Raw genomic sequence first — 21,015 nt, forward strand, 5'->3', positions numbered from 1 at the left:
GGAACCCAACTCTTATCGGCCCTCATATAATCTATATGGTCGTGCGATAAGCCTGGTGTGCATGGTATTGTTTAGTCATTTTCTATATATAGAACATAGTCGGTGTTTGGTAATACGATTTCGGTTACAGCAAATACTTTCGCGTAGTTTTCACAAAGAAAATAATTTTTTAACAAATGAAAACAGTTAAAGCCATGATATTGTATAAAATAGGGCAATCACTATTTAATATATTGTTAAATTTTAAGGAAGCCATTTTTCTGCTGTCGTTTATCAGGTGTTCCAGTCACGTTGCCCCTACTTGGCCCTTATTTTTACAGCACTTACAGCAGCACAAAGTCAATATTTGAATGGAGTTTTATAATTAACAGTCAATATTCCGAGCACATCTCCAACTCGACCATTTGCCGGGCAGTAAGAAGCTTCAGTTCTTATGGAGCCATATATAGGGTATGTGCAAATACCCTACCGGCTGTGTGAAGAGCTGTCGCGTGGATTAGCCAGGAAAATATCGGACAAAGTTAAGGGAGCCAATGCTCGGATTAATAAACCAGTACGTTTTCAGGGAATATATAAATAAATAAACTTGAGAGAGTTCATCATTCATACTTCAGACACATTTCATATTAAAGAGTTTGTTTAACTTTCCGTTATCGATTTGTGTATGACTGTTGGTAAATGCCGCTTAAACCCCCTTATCAAATTGTTCTTCCTAAGTCCGCTGAATTATTAATCGACCACGTTCCTCTGCTTAATTATCCCTCTGCTACAATGCTACACCCCGTTTAACTTACTGTCTCTTGCGGTGGGATGAAAAGGAAACGCTTACCTGAAAAGAAAATGGAAAAATAAACATCAATTAATTAACTGCAATCCAATTCCAATCAATTTCAAGTACTTATGCCTAGGCAAATAATTAATTTTAAACTGATTGAAAGCGCTGTCAATTCGAAAACGACGCAAAAGTCGCCGCAGTCGGCGACAATGAAGATGAAATAAAAATGAAAAGGCGAAAAAAATGTGGGTTTAATTAATTGTCGTAATCAGGTATAGCAACAAATTAAGTGCATGGGTATCTGTAAAAATAAATTTCAGAAATTCTAAAGAGCTAGCTTCCTGCCAAAAGACGTCACACGGGTGTAATTTGTCGGCCAAATGGCACCGACCACCGGCAAAATGAAAAGAAAAACAGCATCAATTTTCGCGGCTGCCCAGTTTTGGCAATACACCGCGATGTGTGCCACCATCCGAGTGGGTGTTGATGGCGAAAATTTGACTACACATCTACCGTTCCTTCGCCCGTTTAGCGACTCAGAATTTTCTTTTGTCAGGCTGTTGGCAGGTGGGCAGACCGAGGATGAGTCAAAGATTAAATGGGTTCGGCCTTATAATTGAAATACTCTGCCTAATTTGGCACTTATCGTCAAGTGCCAAAGGAAAGGGGTGGAGTGGTTTTAGGGAGGATGCACGGCGGAGGCAAAAGGCTCAAAATAGATTTCGAAGAATTTTAATGAATACACAAATGTGGACTAACGAAACAACAAAAAGAACGTGAAAATGTAGTTCTGGCGAAATTACATTGTTGAGTTTAACAAACGACGGGTGTCCCGAAAACCAATATATACATCAGTTAAAACCTTATTCTGACATTAAAACTGTATGAGCCACTATTCTGGGCGGTATGCGGGCATTAGGATGGGTGTGGCTTATTTGCTCAACAAACCTGTAGTGCGTACAAAACTAAGGAACTGAAATCTAAAATCCCTTTTTACGCCAACAGTTTATTGCAACACCCACTAACTTTATTAGGAAATTCGAAATTATCTTCTAAAACAGCAAATCTAACCCAAAGTGGTCATGATATTAATTTTTAGCAATCAGACATCTCCGCGGTAATAACGAGGTCTGAATTGGGTTCCTCAAAATATTTCAGTGGCATTGTATGAGATGGCAGGGTTTCTGCTGTTAGCACCTCGTTCAGTGTCTTTTTTGACTTCACATTTGAGACGGCAGTATCCGAATCAGTAGCGCCGACTTCTTCTGCTCTCACCACACCCTCCTGATCTTGTTCGACTGTTTCTGAATTTTGTGGATCTTTAACACTCAGACTACTTTTCTTTTCGATTAGGGGATGGCCGAGCTCGTCGATTACGATGCCGACACGTGAGTAATTCGTCTCCAGAATGGCTTCCCAACGATCCACATAGTTGATCTCCGAGTTGTGCATGTCCATTATTGTCTCGAGATAGTAAGTGAAATCCCTGCCAGCCACATGGGACAGCGTGCCATTCAGGCCGAATTCTGGGAAGTCACTGGACACGTCGTATATTTTTCCCCTGAGCGCCACCAGTATTCTGCCATCACTTCGGGTCCCATCGAACCCCAGCAACTGATCCAGGGTCAACTTGATCGGCGGTAAGTCGGGCAGATCGGTAGCACGCAACTTGGCCAAATCCAGTTGGATGCGGCCGCCATGTCTCAGTTGATATCGATAGACGTATAAATACGCTAAGGCAGCCGCACAGAAGATCAACACAATGCTGACCACACAGCCCATGTCATCTAGCTCCTCATGCATATTGCTTTATCACTTTTAACTTGGCCGAAACGATAATTAGTAAAATTCTGAATTTATTTGCTAGCACAGTTCCTTCCTAACTTTTCCTTCCTATTTTCGATTTGTTACAAACAAGTACTTAAAAAAGGTATTCGCAAGGCCAACTCTAGTCTCAAGTCTTTGCTCAATTAATTTTCTTGTATCCTCGTTTTGGAGTCTATTAAACTTCCAAAGCCCCTCTATGCCTTTACATGATTCTCCACTAATTATTTTATAACAAATCCCAAAACATCTCTAGCAGTCATGTTCCAATTCGCTTTCTATGCTTCATCTGCCCATATCGGGTGTGGAAACATAAGTTCATTCTGCTGTTCTGGCGCCGCGTTGGAAAATATCAAGTGGCTGGCTGTTATCAAAAGCCGAAGACTCGCTGCCATATCATTTGCGGTGCCAGGGCAGGTGATAATGTCAGCAAATGTATCAGGAGCACAGAAATTGGAGCACACCCAGTCAGGCAGTCAGCACAAAAGCAGGTTGCACAGTTTTCTTATGTTATCAGTTGATTAAATATGAATTATACGAACAAATAAAGGCACAAACACACGCGGCATTCCAAGAGTGTGTGTGTGTCATGAAAAACGATAAGCGCAGGCACCCAACAAAAACCCTACGAATTCTGATACAGGGTGTTCTCAGAGAAGATTCATGATAAACAATCGAATTTTTATATTAAAATAAAACAAATGTAAATAGATTTGTGTTTTGGTTTTTCTCCGTGTGTACTGTTTTTTGTTTTTTAATACATTAGCAAGCCATCTTAATATTGTAATAAGCTTTACATTTTTGTGTATTGTAGAGCCACATTTAGCCTAAGATTTTAGAAAGAACTCAAATAATATTTTTCTTTTGCTTTTATAACACACATTCAACTGATTCATTCCGATTAATAGTGTTGATGCGGTACTAAAACGGAGTTAGCCAGTATTAAATTGGCTTGTGGTTGTGTCCTCGTGCGCTCGGTTACTTACCCGATAAACTCTTTGATAAAACAATAAACCTTAAATAAGCCGCGATCATTACTGAGTAGGTATTCTGGATGAATGACTGCAGCGGGCATTAGATTGGCGCTTTGCTGCTGCTGTGGCTGATGGTGCAGTTGTTGTTGCTGCAGCGTGGCCTCGCTGCCGCCGATGCTGCTGCTGCCGGTCGTCGCCATATTGGCCGCCATTTTGTTGGCTAACGCAGCCATTTTGTTGTTACTGTCGCCGCCATGCGGGCAACACTTGTTCTCATGCAACTTTCGATGGGGTTTTGTCGCGTTAGCCTTGTTGTTTTGCTCGATCAAAGTTAGTTTGCGGTTACTAGCGCACGTTTAATGTCTTGCGTGAAGCCAAATTCGTACTTAAGTTGAACTAAATCGATCATAAGGATGAAATACAAAAGGCTAAAGCTCGGCAAGCCAAACCCATCAAGTAACTATTGCAAAGGTGTCAGAATTTCACAGCGGAAAAAAGAAAATTTTGAAACTCTGCAATAGTTACATAAAAACGTAAACTAAAAATCTAAAATCACAAAAGCAATTGGCAAATTGTGTTTTGCTTTCATTTGAAACTTTGCCAATTTCCATTAATTTCTATTTCAGCTGCAATTTGTCGAGTGTTGTGGTGTTAGTGGTGATTGTGTGGGTGTTTTGCGTGTGTCATTATTAGGAGCAGAGTTTCGACGCGGAGTAAAGTATTTAATTAACATTCACAAAGCTCTGACATGCCACAAGGCATTTTGCTGCATGCCTCGCACAACGAAAACACACTCGTACAAACGGGAGATGAACAAACGCTTACGTAACACAGTGAGCGGATGAGAGGTCATGCGAGATGCAGTAACAGAAACAATCGGGTAGGTTGCTCAATATTTTCATCTTCCGGATTTTTGAGTATATACCTTGTGGTTCTTTTATTGGTGATCCGTAGTAGTGTATGTCCACGGTTAACGAGAGAATGAGTAAAAAGAATTAATACGTTACCTAACATAACTTAACATACAATATGTCAGAAACCTGCTTAAATGTTTAAAAGTTCAATAACTCACAAACATTTAATTGATTCTAGCAATAAATATCCGTGGCAGTATACTTTTAGGCACCATAGCTAGAGATTTTGGCTGCTTCTCTTGTGACAACTAACCGCACAACTAACTTTGTTTTATTAAAAAACAGATATGTCCCACACAGTGCAAAAAAATAAAAATTTAAAATGACTACTGGGATAATTTTGAAAGAAATCCAATCCCCAGTGTCGGAAATATGATCTTCCCTTTCAATACAATTTAGAGTGGGAGGACGTTTTGTTTAGCCAAATATATTGCTCCGACCGGCCGTCAAGTGGTACAAAAATGTAATATGTCTCTGAAGCAAAAGTTAGTCAGGCACTGGGTCGTCGGTTTCCCGTTTCATTCCAGCTCCCCTCGGCTTTGTGGGTGCAACAAATGGCGCCTGCTGACAGCTAGTTGACAGTTCGGCCAGAAGTATGACAGCTGCGGCTGGAGGCACTTGTGTGTCAACAACTGTCCGACAACTTGTTTAAGATGCGATAAGCAAAAAGCAGAGACATTGCAGCCACAATGAGGGACGAAAGATGCCTCCCCAGAGAAACATTACTAAAAACAGCCAAAATAACATGCCAAATTAAGTGTAAAATTGATGTGCTACACTCATTAATTAGCATTTTTAATCACCCGAACGAAGAGTGCGAAGGTTAGAACGTGCTCGACGGAATTATTTATGTATTTTTGTACCATATCATACGCTTAGGTTTTTAATACAGTCAAGAGCTGGGGCCCTAACGACGATGTTGCTCGACCCTGACTTTGACTTCCCTGCGCCCACACAAGCCGGACGACCAGTCACGTACTAAAGAGGCAGTCCAAGTGCTTTTTTGTCAAGGGTCCACACTTCTAGGCCCTCTGAAGGAGAGGTCGGGCTTGGGACACCAGCATGCCAAGTATTTTCATCTGCAGAGTTGGTGGAAAACCTTGAGTTGCTCTGCCAAAGAACAAACTCGTTCACATTCACATCCCCCACTCAATCGAAACTGACACACGGCGCCCAGCATGAAACAACACAAAAACATTTCGCCTTGAAAGCGCTTCCATAATGGAACCCAAAACAACACAGATCCCAGCGCAAAACAAGAAAATAAAATCTCTATGAAAATGAACTGCAAGACTAATGCTCGAGTCCCATTGTAGGGGCATAATTTCTGAGGTAGTCGACACAATGGATGTATGGATGTTTGACAAGGATTTTTTGTTTCGCTGAGCACGTGCTGGGGGCCAGTGAGCTTTGGTACATCAGATGGAATGGGCGGCAGTAATAGGAGATTAGCGTGATGGAAGGCCTAGTTCATCGGGCTTAGCTTGGGCAGTCTTGGCACATATTAAATGGGCTTGTAAAGGAAAGAGGTCGACGATATTAGATGATTACTTTGTTGGCTATCTACAATAAAAATGCGAAAAACTACACTTTATGAAATATTTACAAATACATTTCCTAAAAACAAAGGTTCTGATATTTCAGAAAAAATTCCTTAGTATTACACGGTCTTCACAAAAAATTACGTTTAGTTAATAGCATTACTGACATATTCCGACAAATTAACTTTCTTAAGGGCGACGAAAAAACCCTTTTTATATTTATTTTAAACTGAAGTTCGAAAAAGGGAACTTTGGAAAAAAAAATATTATGTATTATATTTGTACATATTTAAAATAAATGATTATTTAGTGCAAAGTAAACACCCACGGCAGGGATGCTGATTAGAAAAGCTTTTCAAAATCGAAGACAGTCTTAAAATTTCTCTTTTCATAGGTCCTTGCATTAATAAATATCGAGCCCTGCCAATCGCTCAATAAAAATCATTTGAGCAAAAATGTATGCACATCATAGAACAAAGTCAGCAAGGAGTCCCCTTTTCCCAACTTGCTGTATCTTTTGGCGGGTTTAAGCGCAACTCACGCAGTATGAAATTGAATTATGCAAAGTATCTGTGTGCTGTCCTTCTTGGTGTGTGTATGTGTACGCGTCATTGAGCTATGGAAAACAAAACACAAAAAACGAGCACGGACAAGGATCCGGCGAAGGACTCGTCAACTTTCCAAAAGCGCATTACTTGCTTTGGAACAAGAGAAAATGAAGAGGAAAAAATACAACGAAATCGTTTTTGCCACAAAGGCGCACACATACAGTTGTGCACCAGCAGACCTGACCTTGACCTGAAAATTGCGCCATGTGGAGCAAACGAGGGGTGGGCTGGCTGCTTCGCCCCCTCCTCGAGCTATCTCCCTGCGAATGGGGCAACAGAAAAATACGAAACCTGAACATGTTGTTATTGAGTTTAGTTTGGTTCCTTGTTGCGACTGCTTCGCCCAGATACAAGCGGAGATGCAGATACAGCCCACAATCAGCAGCAGCCGCAGATACATTTACACAGATACAACATGAAATGCTCGAAGTCATTGTGTGGGTGCAAATGTGGGTCGTGCCTGATGCTGAACCCCATCCCACCACGATTTTTATGGTAAAATTTTACAGTCTTCCCTCAACTTCGCTTGACTTTATGCCATCTCCAGTTGCAACTCAGGGACCGAGCGAATGACAATTGGCGCCAAGTGCTGCCAAGGACGCCAACATTTTCAAAACGTTTTCATCACGTAAACTGCACTTACGAAGTCCGAGGGCTTTGCATCTACAAAATAGCTTTCCATTCGGGCAATCATTTTTCATTTTAATGGGTGGGGTAAAAAATCGTGGGTTGATATGAATCCGTGTTTTTAGAGGTACTTAGGAGGAACAGATACTTTAGAACATTTTCAAAAGTTTGCAGTATACAAGAATGATTTTTGTGCGGGTTATATAGTTTAACAATAATTACCACCGAAGCAAACCATTTTAAGAAAAGACATTTACATTTTACGACCATTGTTTGAGGAAACTGTATTCGACCTGCATCACAGCCCTTAAAATACTTGGCGCACAAGTTTTCTTAATGATAAATTTCTGCAATTGCTGTTAAAGTATTCTTAAAAGCTTTAAGGTCATCGAACAACAAAACAAAAAGGTTAGTTAGTCCTCCAACAGCATTACATTCATTTAGGAGAAACATCTCGAAGTATTTGATTTTAATATACGTTGCTCGTAAAGCAAGAGGGTGTACTTTCGTCGAAAAGTAACAGGCATCAGGTAACAGGTGCCTTTTTTTAAGCTTTAAATGCTTATTTAAAAAAAAAAAACCGAATATAGGCAAAAATTAAATAGAAAAGGCTTCCCGTGAAGAACACAACATATATAAACCAGCAAGTTCTTATTTACTTTCGATGACTTAATTCGAAGGTTCATTAAAGTTTGTGCTCAATTGGGTTCCGTAAAAGTAATTTCCCGCTCAATTCCTTTAACGATATTTCAATTCAATTGGTTTTTCATTCCATCATAAATCAATAAATACATGAAAGAACCATCAATATTAGATCATTAAAGTCGCGAATACCGGCTAAAACCGCTCAAAGCCAGCTGGGTTCATCAAGATTCATTTACTCAAAATCGAACAACGAGATGCACAAAATGCGATCCGCTTAATAGGCAACCGCCGATTAAACGAACCAGCCTGCTGTTCCATCTCTCTATGCACTCACTTGTGTGACGGTGCAGCTGATGACGATGCTGAGCAGTTTAGATCAAATTATCAGCATGAAGATCTCAAATTAAATTGTTTGGTTGGAATAACCAAAATTGGCAAATGACAGGCAAAGTCGCATTCAAGCGAAAAAGGTCGTTCTCGCCGAATAGGAGTTGATAATGTTTTCGGGGTGTGTGTCATCGCTCTCCCTCTGTTTGACCCCCACCTCCCTTCGTTGAGGTCACCAGTCAAAATATTGCGTATTCGCAGCGTTGACGTGACGCCATTGTGGCTGGCAGAACGACAACGAAACTATGCCGAAGCTCAGGGGAATTCCACCGAAAACATCAAGGAACTGAATGAAAACCAACTTTCAAGTAAGAGTTGCGTAATCAAAAGGGGGTGGTGTTTTTGTATGGTTTTAGCCAAACGAATGCGTGGGAAACGAACACACTACATCAAACACAAGCAAGCTGACAACCTCAAACGGTCTGCGTGGGCAAAAGAACAACAATGATTCGCTAAGGAAAGCACAAGACCAAGAAGGGAAAACAGCATAAGATAGGGAAAAATCAATGGTTTGGCTGTCTTTCGTGAAAATGCCCTCAATCATGTTTGCACAATTAAACTTTTTGCGCTTAACTTCTGGGGGGCCTCGGATTCCCTTTTTTATTGATTTCTGATTAATGGCCGTTCGGCTTTGGGGAGAAGGACACTTTTATTGGCCCATTAGGACGCCGCGACTTTGAAGGCAAAGTGCCAGTCAAGGCGATTAAATGTTTGCCTTTCAGTGACTGGTCTTTTCCTGTATTGATTCGAAGCCTTGAGCACTGGTGGCAAATATATTTACTATAAATACACGCATGTTAGGGATCCTTTTGTGGTTGCTATACTGTGACCGAAGGCCCTGTAATGCATGATGTTTTTTAATGAGTTGAAGCTCTCAGGAATTTAGTTTGTTTTGTAATTATACATGAGTGTGTTAACTAACTTCTTATGTTGCTTTCATCATGCATATCAAGCAAAGGCATGCCAACTGTTTCTGACACTAAAAGTACCTTTGTTCGTAGGGGTTGCAACTGTTCACCGATTCGACAGCCTTGGTAAGTAACCTGAGTGTTCCTAGCCAAGGAAATCTGTGTATATTTGTAGACCCCAAATGGCCAAGGCCTTAACCTCGCAGCGAAAGCGCTGCCACAATCTCACACAAGTTGATGTTCGCTTAATGCTGATCAGATGTGAGGGATGTTTTCAATTGGATAATTTGCCATTTATTTTGTTCTGGTCAACACAATGAAATCATAAGCCGAAACGAACTAACCAACAACACAAACACAAATAATTGCAATTTGGAACTGGGTGACATTACCTTTTAATGAAAATATTTCCGTTATTAAAAGCGATTTCTAAATTGTTTTTGTTTTCCATGAATGAATCTTTTGGTCACTGGTGCAGAATGAATTATGTTAACAAACTCTTCGGGTACTTTATCGCGGACGAAGAAACCAGAGGAGTAACAAATGGGCGCGAAATTCTAGAAATTATCTATGCAGTAAGAGCGAGCGAGAGCGAGGGGCAAGAGCGAGAGAGAGAGGCCGCACACACGCACACACGCACACACTCGAAGCAACCGAGGCGTTTTGAATGAAAGATTTTTGGTAGCTGCCTTTTCCTTCACTTTTGATTGCTCGGATGCAAATTTTCATTCCGTTTGCCCGCTGATTTTATATAACCAGCTGAAACACTGCGATTTGGCTTAGGCTGGCCGCGATTGGTATTTTCTGTGCAACTTTGAGTCGCTGTAGATTTTATTTTGTGGCAGGCACCCACACACACTCACTACGCACACAAACGCTCGGCGATGGTCTCCGAACACGACTGACTGACGACAGCAGCGAAGACTTCCGCGTTGCCACAAAAACAAGACACAAAAATGGCTTTTCCTGCAGAGCAAGGGAAATCCGGCGACAAGGCCCGACGGATTTCTCGCAGGTACTTTTATCAAATTTTATTTGAATATTTTTAGGGTTTTTTTCGCTGCAGAACGATGTAGTTCGCCAGCTTGTTTTATGTTTGGTTTAGCAAGAAGCCAAAGTGTAGATTGACTGACTGAGGGTAGGATTTTTTTTGTTGCTAGCTTTTTGTGGCGCGTTCATCGCCCAGCCATGCAGATGAGAGAGGCGGAGAGAGCCGTGCAGAAGAGAGCAAGCGCGAGTTCATTTCGCCAGCAGCGCGGGAGAGCGAGAGCCACGTGAGAGCCACAATTTTCGCTAGGAAAGTGAGTTCCGAGCGCTCGCCAACAAATTTGTATCTGAATTTTCCGCTGGCTCTTCGCTTCCCACTTGGGATTCGCTTCCGTCTAGCTCCGGCCTGCAGGGCCCTTCTGTCTTTCTCCCCGCCTTCTGTTTCCCTCTCTTTCCCGTTGATGTATACATAAATATAGCACACATAGGGGTTTGGGCGAGCATAAATAACACCTGCTCCTGTTTGGGCCCTCACTTTCTCACGCCTGCGCAAACCGGCCGAGAAAGCGTGCTGCCCAACGATATACTTGTATATCTGTAGAAACTACAGAGGAAGCAGCATAAGTTCATCGTTATCATTCCCAGTGGGTGCAAGGGAGATGGGCAGCGTTGCATGTGCCTGTGCAGAAGTGAACGCTGCACGACAGACCAGAGCCCGGAGAGAGGAGTGCCTCTCAGCTGTCCCCATTTTCGTAAGTCCTCCGCTGGCCGAAATAATTACACCAATTTATAAATTATCAACGAGGCGAAACCATTTGAAAGGTCCTTCCTCAAGGCTTCCTGGAAAGGCAATGGCAGCGAAGTGCCGCAGAGTGTACAATGTCGCATGGAGGAACGAAAGCCAGCGGAGGAATTTCAATGACAGCTAAATCAATGTCAGCGGAGGAATTGAAGGAATTCCTGTGTTTCCTAGTTTTCAAGGGGCGTTCTAAGGACATCCCGTCGTTAATTGCTTATGTGTGGGCCCGTCCCATCCCACCCCATTCCCGCTGCTCTGGTTAGAAGTGGGGCATGACCCACATGGCTGAACAAACTGAGCATAAAAATCAGCTTTGCCAATGTATGTTCACAAGCGAAGCTCAGCGCCCTAACAAAACATTTGAATTTCGCTGCGTGTGGGCCCTCCAGCCGTCGAAGTTAGCTGAGGAAAGCGAATAAAAGGACAAACTTGCACTGATTCCTGTCATGAGAACGAAGTCCAATCGAATCTAAGGGTCCTCAGTTGATAAGGCTAGGGAGCAGTTTCATAGGAAAGTTAAAAGTGTACTAAGAGAAAAAACTCAGGTTGGTTACTAGGCGTATACGTAATACTGAATATTGCGGAAGCTAACATTTCACACAATGGAAGATAGGGTAGCTTTCCTGGAGTTAGTCGCTTACGAAATATGCACAAGTGTTGGTAACCACAACTTTCCTTAGCTGCTTAGAAAATTGACCACCATACTTTCCTAACGGGGCGTATACGCAATAAATCGAGGGACTACGGAATATCCTTTACGGGTTGCTCATTTTTCGATTTCCTTTCATAAAACCACTAAGTTCGTGTGGGCATGTACTCCGAACTCTGAATTTGACTGTGAATTTAACCCAGAGGGTAGCTGAGATTAAATATATTTAAATTCGGGTGTGTGGCATTGCTAGAGAAGATATGATTTTACGCCTTAAGAAAGCCTAAAACCCATAAAAACACAGTATATATTCTATGAAGGCTAATCAGACACTAAATTCATCACCTGATAAGTACATTTTATAATTAGCGTAGCATACTTAACAGCCCCTGTTTCTTTAAATGCACTTAACAGGCTATAAACCAGGCAATACTTTTCGGCCTCAATAAATCATATTGTATTATCTGAAAACATTTGGCACTGACTAATAGATGCTAATAGATACAAGCTATAGAGCACACAGTATATAGGAATGTCTTTATGTCCCACGCAGAGATTATACTTACTACAGAAGTGTGCTAGGAATGCAGGGGTCTCGTATACATACCTGAAAATGAAAGAGAGAATATGTTAATATTAAATACACTCGTATCAAAATATATCACATTTAAATAAATTGGGTTATAATCGGTCATGCAGTGCAGTTCATTGATATTCCCAGCACAATAGGGCAATTGCAGGTAGATCAATCATTTTGGAAGACATTTTGGAGGAGTAAACAACAACTGATAAGATTAGATGCGGCGGAAGTGTTGGAGGGCGACAACTGATTAGATGACGAGGCCTGAATGCTCGCTTTGTTCGCTTTTTACTGCTTTAATGGCGGTAAGCACATATTGAAAACTACTTCTCAGAGCAATCATCGACGCTGCCTGGGACTTAGAGCACAAAGTAAACAGAACTGGTTGCCTGTAATTTTCCACATGGTAATGGGTGCAGTCCCAGACCAGTTCTGTAAAAGGTCGCCTCGATGGTCACGACCAGCTCCACACTCAATTTCTCGCGAGTAAAGCTTTGAAAGGCAGAATTGACCTAGTCGTAGTATTGATACTGATCATGATTTCCGTCGACTTTATAAAGGGATTATTACTTTTAGCAGATGATACGAATATATATATTTATACATTAATATTTAAAACAAAGGGGATACTCTTTAATTTTGTAACACTTAGACAACAGGTTGGGCACTAGAAATACCAAAAATGGATGTGTTTATGTTGCTTAAAATAGTATTACCTATTATATTATACTTTATTTATTTGTATATATAGTACTTTTTACTGTATCCCCAAGTTCCTTTTATTTTCAGCGCCACAACACGTGGTGGACCGAAAGCTCACCTGAGAAAATCCAGGTTATCCATGATAACCCAGGGAAGACGATAGGAACTGCGAGGTGACAGGGCAGGGAAAATGGAAAAGTACGAGGCAGCGGGCGGACTATCAAAACGCTGATGTGCGGGGTCAATGAAATGGAATGCAATGGTCAGAAGCTTTCCGCAGCAGGGCACTCGAAAGGCAGCTGCGGGCGGAGGCAGAGGCAAGCCAAACAAAAGCTTGAAGCGATCGAAAAGAGCGGGAGAGAGCCTGGCCGGAGAGTGGCAGCGGGAGAGGAGAGACCGAGACCGGCAGCCAAACAAAGAGCCGAAGCGACAGCAACGAGCGACAGCAGCAGCAGCAACAGCAACAGTGCTGCCCAGCAGCAACACCGTCGCCAAACACGAGGGAGGTTCGCATTCGACTGGCTCAGTGCGGCGGCGAACGTCGTACCTGTTGTGAGTGTCGCCAGTCCCTGGGCTTTCCTGCGCTGTGTTATGGCAGCAGGCCGCAGTCCCCGTCCGAACCCCTAACAAAGAGCTCTGTGAGGTCCTGCGGCGCAGACAACAGCAACAGTTGGCAGATCGGAAGCAAGATGTTCGAAGTCGCCTGCCTGATGTTCATCTTCCCCGGGGTCTTCATCCTGCTGCTCATGCTCGTCGCCATGACTGTAATCTAGCCGGGAATGTGGAATGGAATCAAACGGCGAAACGGGCACACCAATTGCCAAGCACCAGCTGGCAGTGTGCCCAAGTACCAGCGGAAATCAACGACGGATTGGGGTTTCCCTTGCGACCCAAGCGAATTCCTATTAAAATGTGCTTGATTTGATTGTTTTTGTTTTTGTTGACCACACCAGAGTGTAATGTGATTTAGTTGTACTTTAAGCATTGTATTACGTAAGAAATCGTACCTTCTATATGTACATAGTTTTAATTAGCCTCTAAGCTTGGCAATAAACTCAGAAATAGGCGAAGAACCAAAGTCTTTTCGAGGTGGGCCAGGTTTACCTGGCATACATATAATTCCATTGTTAACTGATATTAATTTACTTAAAAACCAGTTTTGCGTGTGATTAGACCTACATGGCTTCGCTCTGCTGCCCGGCCTCTAATCCAAGCTGTTGTTTACGAACGATATAGAAACCAAGGAGAGGAACTATATGGTGTTCCATCTTTTATAGGTCAAATATTTAAAACAACCCATGGTTTGGAGTTGCCCAACTTCCTCCTCATATCAGTGCATTGAATCTATCGCCTTTATTGTTCCCCATAAATGAATGTCTTTCGACAGCGACCAACTGTCATATATAACAGTCTGGTTATCTACTACTTCAGTCATATCTTTTGATAAGGGGTAATTTGGGCCATGACCTCAACTACTCGTTCACAAATGTGAATATTCTCCGGTCTTCAGTATTTACAAATGCTCTCATAAAAAACGAAAGGAAATCTATTATTAGATCCAGCTGATGGATATAGCTTATTTAATATACTTAGATGAGGCGTCGTCGAAACGCACACTGTTTCCTCGAACTAAAGCATCAACAAGCCCTCGTGAAAGTGAAAGTTTGTCACATAAACGTAATAAGTGTGAAGACAATTACACGAGTAGTCTGCGTTTGTATATCCAGTCAGCGTCATCACTCGTTAAGTATAACACATTTAAGCAAATAATGAATGAATCAGAGGCCATTAATTATACATACATTTTGAAACCACACAAAACCAGGGCTTTTTTCGTAGACTTATTTTGAATATTTTTATTTGGCTGCTTGTAAGTAAACAAGGTAGTTTTCTCTTTCGTATTTTGGTCTGCGTGTTTGCAGTGTCGTTGAACTTGCTCGGCAAGTTAAAGAACAATTGGGGGCACGAGTGGAGTAACTAATTCAGTTATTGACAATTCATTTCAACCTTTTTCCGCCAATCTCCGTTTAGGTACAACTAATCTCTTTTCAAACTGAAGTGTGAGTCACATTTAGTTCAACTCTTCCTAGTTATCTTTTGTTTTGGTTGCATTCCAACCGGCTTTTGTGCGAACGGACAAATATTATGGATTGGCCTTTGTTTGCTCGGCCAAATAAGAGCAAATATTGACCCATTGATGAGTGGTAAGTCAACTCAGTCTGATTCGATTTGGGCTAACTTTGACTGGCTTTTGGGGCGTACTTATTTATGCACGACCGCTCGGGAAAACCAAATGCATTCTCATCAAACTGCAACAATTCGTGGAAAAGAGGCCTGCGAAGACATTTGAGACACATCGCGTGCCGCCCGCCCTCGAAGGCAATTTGTGTAATGTTCGGCGGGCTGTTCGACTCTTGGGTGGACGAGGTGGGTGCCTGGGCCACTGCAGTGCAATCACCTCCGGAACCAGGCCCTTTGTGGGTCAGCAGGACGGCAGTTGGCAGGAGCCATTGTTGCTTGAATTTTGAATGTTTACCCGTACAATTTCGTGCTCAAATCGGTTTGTCTGCATGCGAGTGTGGTCCCCGGGCTCTGGGCCCTGGGCCCTGGGCCTTTCGCCTTCTCGTACTTTGCATTTCTCGTAATGGGCACTATGAACTCATGGTTCCGGCTGAGACAAGTCAACGTGGCCGCAGTTCATTGCTCTAATTCCCCAACAACAAACTGCAAAGGCAGCGAATTATATCGTATGCGTTGGGAGAACGATCCGGATCCAAGTCCCGAAGCGCGGCACGTTCTTAGATATTATTTTCCCTCGATACCCCACATCTGCAAAACGGTGGGGTGCTGGGCACATGGTAAGCCATAGGCAAGAACTAAAAGTTATCCACGGATAACCCTGCAGGGTCATATCAACATACAATCCCCTCTATTCTTGCTGCATAAGTGTATAAAAAATACATTAATTTAGTAAATAAATGAAATACTTTCTGACTAGTTTAAGTACAGGGTATTTCGCACCAGACGCAGCAATACGAAACCATCGCTTCATGCTTTCGTTTGGATTCAGGCAAAGCTGTTTTTATCGCTGCCCATAAAATCACAAATTTCGCACATAATTAAATGCAAATGGCGGCGGGAAAAAGCAACCGCAAGGCAAAGGCTGGCTAAAATCAAATTACAACTAATCATAATTTCAGCCTGTTTTCCATACTCGTGCTTCTCTTTGTTGCGGTTGGAGTTGCTTTGAAGTCGGGCGTTTTTGTGGCCGCCGGTGGGATTGTTGCACTTTTTTGGGATGACTGGGGGACTTGCCTATGCAATTATCCCAACTGGGCGGCAACGCTCTTCTCATTGTTGTTTTTCTCTCTATTTCTCTGTGGCAGTCGCCTGTCTCGGGGCATTTTGGGCTTGTCGTGGAGCTTGTGATTGTGCCGATGACTGGGGGCAGCACATGACCTCCTTTGGTTGCTTTGCGATTTGCTTGGCGGGTGGAGCGCAGCCTACCGAGAAATTACCGCCGGAGGGGCCAGCTTTCAGGCTCTACGACTTAATCAATGCGATTAAGCAATATCAATTTAGTGGCTAACCAGTGGGGAAAAAGGGCAGACCGGTTTCTCAGAGGAAAGCGTATCCGAACTGCGTTAAAATTCTCCTGACAATTTCACCAGCGAGTGCATAATAATCGATATACCATAATTTAAGCCCAACTCCTCCGTTGTGTTGCACATTTTGCAAGCACAACATTGCGTGCCGTTTGGCCTGGAGTTTCGTAAGAATTTCCCTGCATTATGCAAAGGTGGCTATAAAGTGAAGACTTGTGTCTTTGTCTTTGGCTTAGTCAACAGTTTGTTTTGGCCGCATATTTCACTGTCTCAGTTTGTTTGTGCCGCCAGAATGTCTGCCTTGTTATTAGCCGTATCTCGACGTCTTTCTCCGGGTGTTCTTGAAACCCGTGACCATAATGAACTTAAGCGTTCTAACAACGTTGTTGTCGACCAACAGTTTCCCGCCCCACACTTTGCGCCTCAGGTTGCGGTGGCTGGTGCCTTTGCCTCGGTTGCAGGGTAAACTAATGAAGCGAACCATGTGCCAACCATCAGTATATTTGGTTTTTTTCTGGTTAAACTGTCCCACCTACGCTCCCCTGTCCCTCCACCATTATCGGCTCATTAGCTTGGCCAAATAGAGGCGGCTGGCTAAATGGCGAGCAGAATTGCTTTCCGTCTGTGTTTGTGTTTAGCATTCGGCTTCTGTTTAACATTGGCCACGTGGCTGTCAGTTCTGTGGAAAATAATTAAAACTTCAGCCTTTCGTGTGGCTGCAGAGTCAGGCAAAAGTGTAATCAAATGGAAGTCAAATAGTGAGCCTTAGTTTCGCAGAGTAATCAATAGTTGTTATACTGCACTCTATTATGTGGTTTTGAAGAAATGCTGCCAATTCGTTCGATGTAAAAATTCAGTGATGCCAATGCTGGCGTATAGAGATCAATGATGCCAACTCTGCTCTGTAAGCACATAAGCGGATTTGACAGACTTTCAACATTTTCCCTACTCCTCTTATTCTCCCACCCGATCAATCAATGACGTTTCAAAGCAAGCTGCGGTCTTTATCTCCCACCTGGACGTACGACACCTGCCAACCCTGAATTATTCTGCTCACGCCATGCCAGAACACAAGGCCGCAGCTGCCTGAGTGTTATCAATTCTAAAGTTCAATCGGAATCTATCAAGATGCGGTCATGCCAGTAATTCCTTTAATTGCGCACTCTTTGTGCTGTTTCGTTTGTATTTCTGCGTTCATTCAACAGTTTCTCATCGGGAATTATTCTGTGGAAAACAAAGCCAATGGCAATTAAAGTAATTAAACGAAAAGCGTTGATCGGCTCGGACCCTCTCCAGTGCCTCAGAAGAAACCGCAACAAAGATATTTGACACGCCCCAGCGATGTGCATCTCCATTTAGCCACTTATCTTTTCTTTAACACCTATCGGATTTCGAAGAACGTCAAAGAGATTTCGCTTTTATCAAAAAAGTATATTGTATCTTTTCAAGCTTTTCTTCCTAGCCATTTTAATAATAATACCCCTTTCCCTTCGAACTCTCTCTTCGCCCCCACTCGAGCCTTCAGCGTGATCTACAGTTTCTCCCCATAGACATTTAAAGTGGCAGCCATTTAAATGCAATTTGGCGCACATTGCAGTGGAAATGAAAATACGAAACGTGTATCTATATCTGAGGGTTTGTCGCTGGCTCGTGGCTCACCTCGCCTGCGGGAGGGCCTGGGGAATAGGGTGTAAAATTAACGATTTCCAGTGAACGAGCGAATGTGGCAGACATGATGGCGTCGACATCGGTGCCATTGTTGTGGCTCGTTAGTCTTCGGAGCCCCTTTCTTCCCAAACATTTCAACGACGTCTGACTATTCCCATTGTATCTGTCCGGTTAATGCTAGTGTAATCGCTTCGATTAGTGCGGACAGTGGAGTTGGCCCGGCCAGTTCGAGTTCCTCGACCACTTCCTTATGGCCTGGATTTATGGTTATTACAGTTCATGAACTATCGGAAAAGGGAGCCCCATCACCCCAGTAGCAAAGTACAGGGATGAACTGGGCTCTTACCCAATAATACGGGCCCGATGCAAAAAATATTATGCATTTGGGTTTCACCTTCGCTAATGTGGCCTTTTTACATATTTCAAAGTCAGATATTCACCATTTCGTTATTTCTGCATAAGCTAACTAAACAGAGATTGATGTGTTTTTAATAGGCAGCTGTTGCGAAATATTCAAAGTGAATGCTAAATTGGGCACCGAAGATATTCAAGTGTGACAAAAAAATATATTTGGGTATGAACCATTAATTAAGACGGGTAATCTTTAAAGCCCTACATTCATTGACAATGAGATGACGTTTCTACTGGAGTGCAAAATTATAAATTATTATAAAGTTATTGCACAACAAACCTGAAATAAAAATACAAATTTGTTCGGAACATTTTTGTACATTTTTGGTAGGCCTAAATATAGGCCTACAGACACGATTATTGCATGAGTACATACGCAGAGCCCAAACAGCAAACCACAATCAATAAATAAAATAAACAAAAGTGGAAATAGGTATACACCACGACTCATCGAGTGAGCTATAACTCGGAATGACAAGACAAGATATACTCATGGAAAAAGACCAACATAGGATCGTCATATTTGCAGACTGCAGTGGGCGGCGAAGAACGATCTTTGGCGGCAGCTGGAGAAAGGGGGAGAATTCCTCTCGGACAGGCCGAAAGCCAAACAAAGCCATCGACCAGAAGAATAGGGGAGAAATCTTCGGGCCAGACAGCAAGGTAAACAAGAAGAATCGTTTCAGGCCAGCGCTCCCCTCTTCTGGGCCAACATTACTCTTGGCCATAAGAGACTCGCCTCTGGCCCACACTCCATCACCCGGCTCCTTGAGCCATTTCCATGAGATAATTGTTTGTGTGCGGCTCGGTTTTGTTTTCTTTTCCCCCACTTGAATATTATTTTTGGCATGTTTTGCGGCTTTTTGGGCTGCCCTCTGCTGTTTTTCTCACTTTTGGGGATTTCGGTTTGTTTTGCTTTTGTTGTCTGCTCTTTTTGGCCATTGTGTTTTGCTCGGCTGGCTGGCTGCAAGCATTTTGTGCCAAAAATAAGTGCTGACATCATCCCGAGCAGCCGTTCAGCCGCAGCCACACAAAATCGAGCTCGCTTTTGTTTGGGCGGGGAAGTCGGGAGGAGGCCCCTCGATAAGGAGGGCCCCGCAGCACCGCGCTTCATTTGCCTCTCTTGAGTGAGATAAGGCCAGGGTTGTTCAAGACGCTGCCTAATTGAAATTTTAATTGGTCTGGGAGTCGGCAGCAGCTTTCATTCCATCGGGTCCCCAAAACGTTCTGGATACATTGGGGAAACTGAGGGACACCCGGTTCCCTGGGATTGTTGACCTTGAACTTGAGTCTTTTGGTCCTCTCCCAGTAGTCGCTTTCGGGCTGAGCGAACATCTTTCATTCTTTTTACCAGCGGAACATCATTTTCTGCGCTTTGAGTGCATTTGCACTGCGTTTGGGCAGAGAACCAGGCGTTGCTGAAAACCTTTTGACGGAGCTGTACTGAAGTTGAGGAAGAAGCCAGGTATACCAACCGAAAGATTGAGACGTTTGAAGACCTCTTGATGGAACTGTACTGGCCTCAAGGAGAAACACGATTTACAAGCCAAATAAAGTGGCTTTAGAAATCGATCTTAATAGTTGACCAACTGTTTATCGATTTAAAGATGTAAAAACTGGAAAAGATTTTCCACTTTGATTTTATTTCTTTACACAACTTCAATATTTCTACGCTTTATCTTAACACCTACTGAGGGCACCAAAGTATCTTTCCAAACCACTCCATGGGGCACTTTGGGTGGGGAGTACCGGAACTCATTCAACACAGTTCAAGTGCGACGAAGTTTCCGATTAATCATCCGCAGTTACACTCGCTCCTTAAAAGGCCACACTAAGCGCTATCTTTGAACTCGAAAGTGATTCACATGTGAGTCACAAGGGTAATTATAGTTATACTTTCAAATAGTTCTCTGGGCTCAAGCTCATCTCCAGTTTTAATGGAGGTTCACTTATTTGCAGTTTCTAAGGAAAACATATTGGAAAGGCAAAATTTTAAACACTTGTAGAATTTTGGTGCGACATAAACGCAGTTTATCAGAGGCTCGCAGAGCCCCGAAAACATATGAACTTGTCCCGTCACGGATGCCTAATTTAGTGCGCCATTCCCCAACAGAGCCCCGCCTTCGTGGGGCCCATTTTGGGTTTGGGGTGGATGGGGAACTATCGAGAGACCCTTTTCGCTTTTTGCGCAGTTCGCCGGCGAGAAACTGCGTCGTGGCAGACCACCACCTCAAAGGAATTGCTTTTTTATTGCTTATGAGCCAGCAAATGCTAACGCATCATCATCGAGGAATAATGCACGGAGCACGAAGCGAAATTACAAGGAGGTCGAGTTCAGGAATGACATCATTCCAAGGCAAAGCACACACAAGCCGAACCAAACCGAGGGAAAATTCGCACAACTTTTAAAT

General features: G+C 42.9%; 2 protein-coding genes across 8 annotated transcripts in view; both read right to left on the minus strand.

Moving 5' to 3' along the window:
- The window catches only part of LOC108033596 (protein bunched, class 1/class 3/D/E isoforms), a 94,188-nt gene that overhangs the window by 41,239 nt on the left and 31,934 nt on the right, over positions 1 to 21,015 (minus strand). The window contains exon 1 of one of the 7 annotated variants that reach the window (XM_017107942.3): positions 3,586 to 3,831. The exons of the other annotated variants lie outside the window; for them this stretch is intronic. Coding sequence (XP_016963431.1) covers positions 3,586 to 3,806 — 221 coding nt within the window. The 5' untranslated portion in view covers positions 3,807 to 3,831. Of the gene's footprint in view, positions 1 to 3,585; positions 3,832 to 21,015 lie in introns of those variants that run through there. 7 annotated transcript variants of the gene reach the window in all.
- On the minus strand, positions 1,762 to 2,699 carry LOC108033597 (membrane-associated progesterone receptor component 1). The gene has a single exon (XM_017107949.3). It carries the CDS (start codon positions 2,576 to 2,578, stop codon positions 1,871 to 1,873), a length of 708 nt encoding a protein of 235 aa, XP_016963438.1. The 5' UTR covers positions 2,579 to 2,699; the 3' UTR covers positions 1,762 to 1,870.

The sequence above is a fragment of the Drosophila biarmipes genome, chromosome 2L (assembly GCF_025231255.1).
Source record: "Drosophila biarmipes strain raj3 chromosome 2L, RU_DBia_V1.1, whole genome shotgun sequence".
NCBI lineage: Eukaryota > Metazoa > Arthropoda > Insecta > Diptera > Drosophilidae > Drosophila > Drosophila biarmipes.

Coding starts and splice junctions, on each gene's coding strand:
- LOC108033597 (XM_017107949.3), bottom strand. CDS start 2,578: ATGCATGAGGAGCTAGATGACATGGGCTGTGTGGTCAGCATTGTGTTG.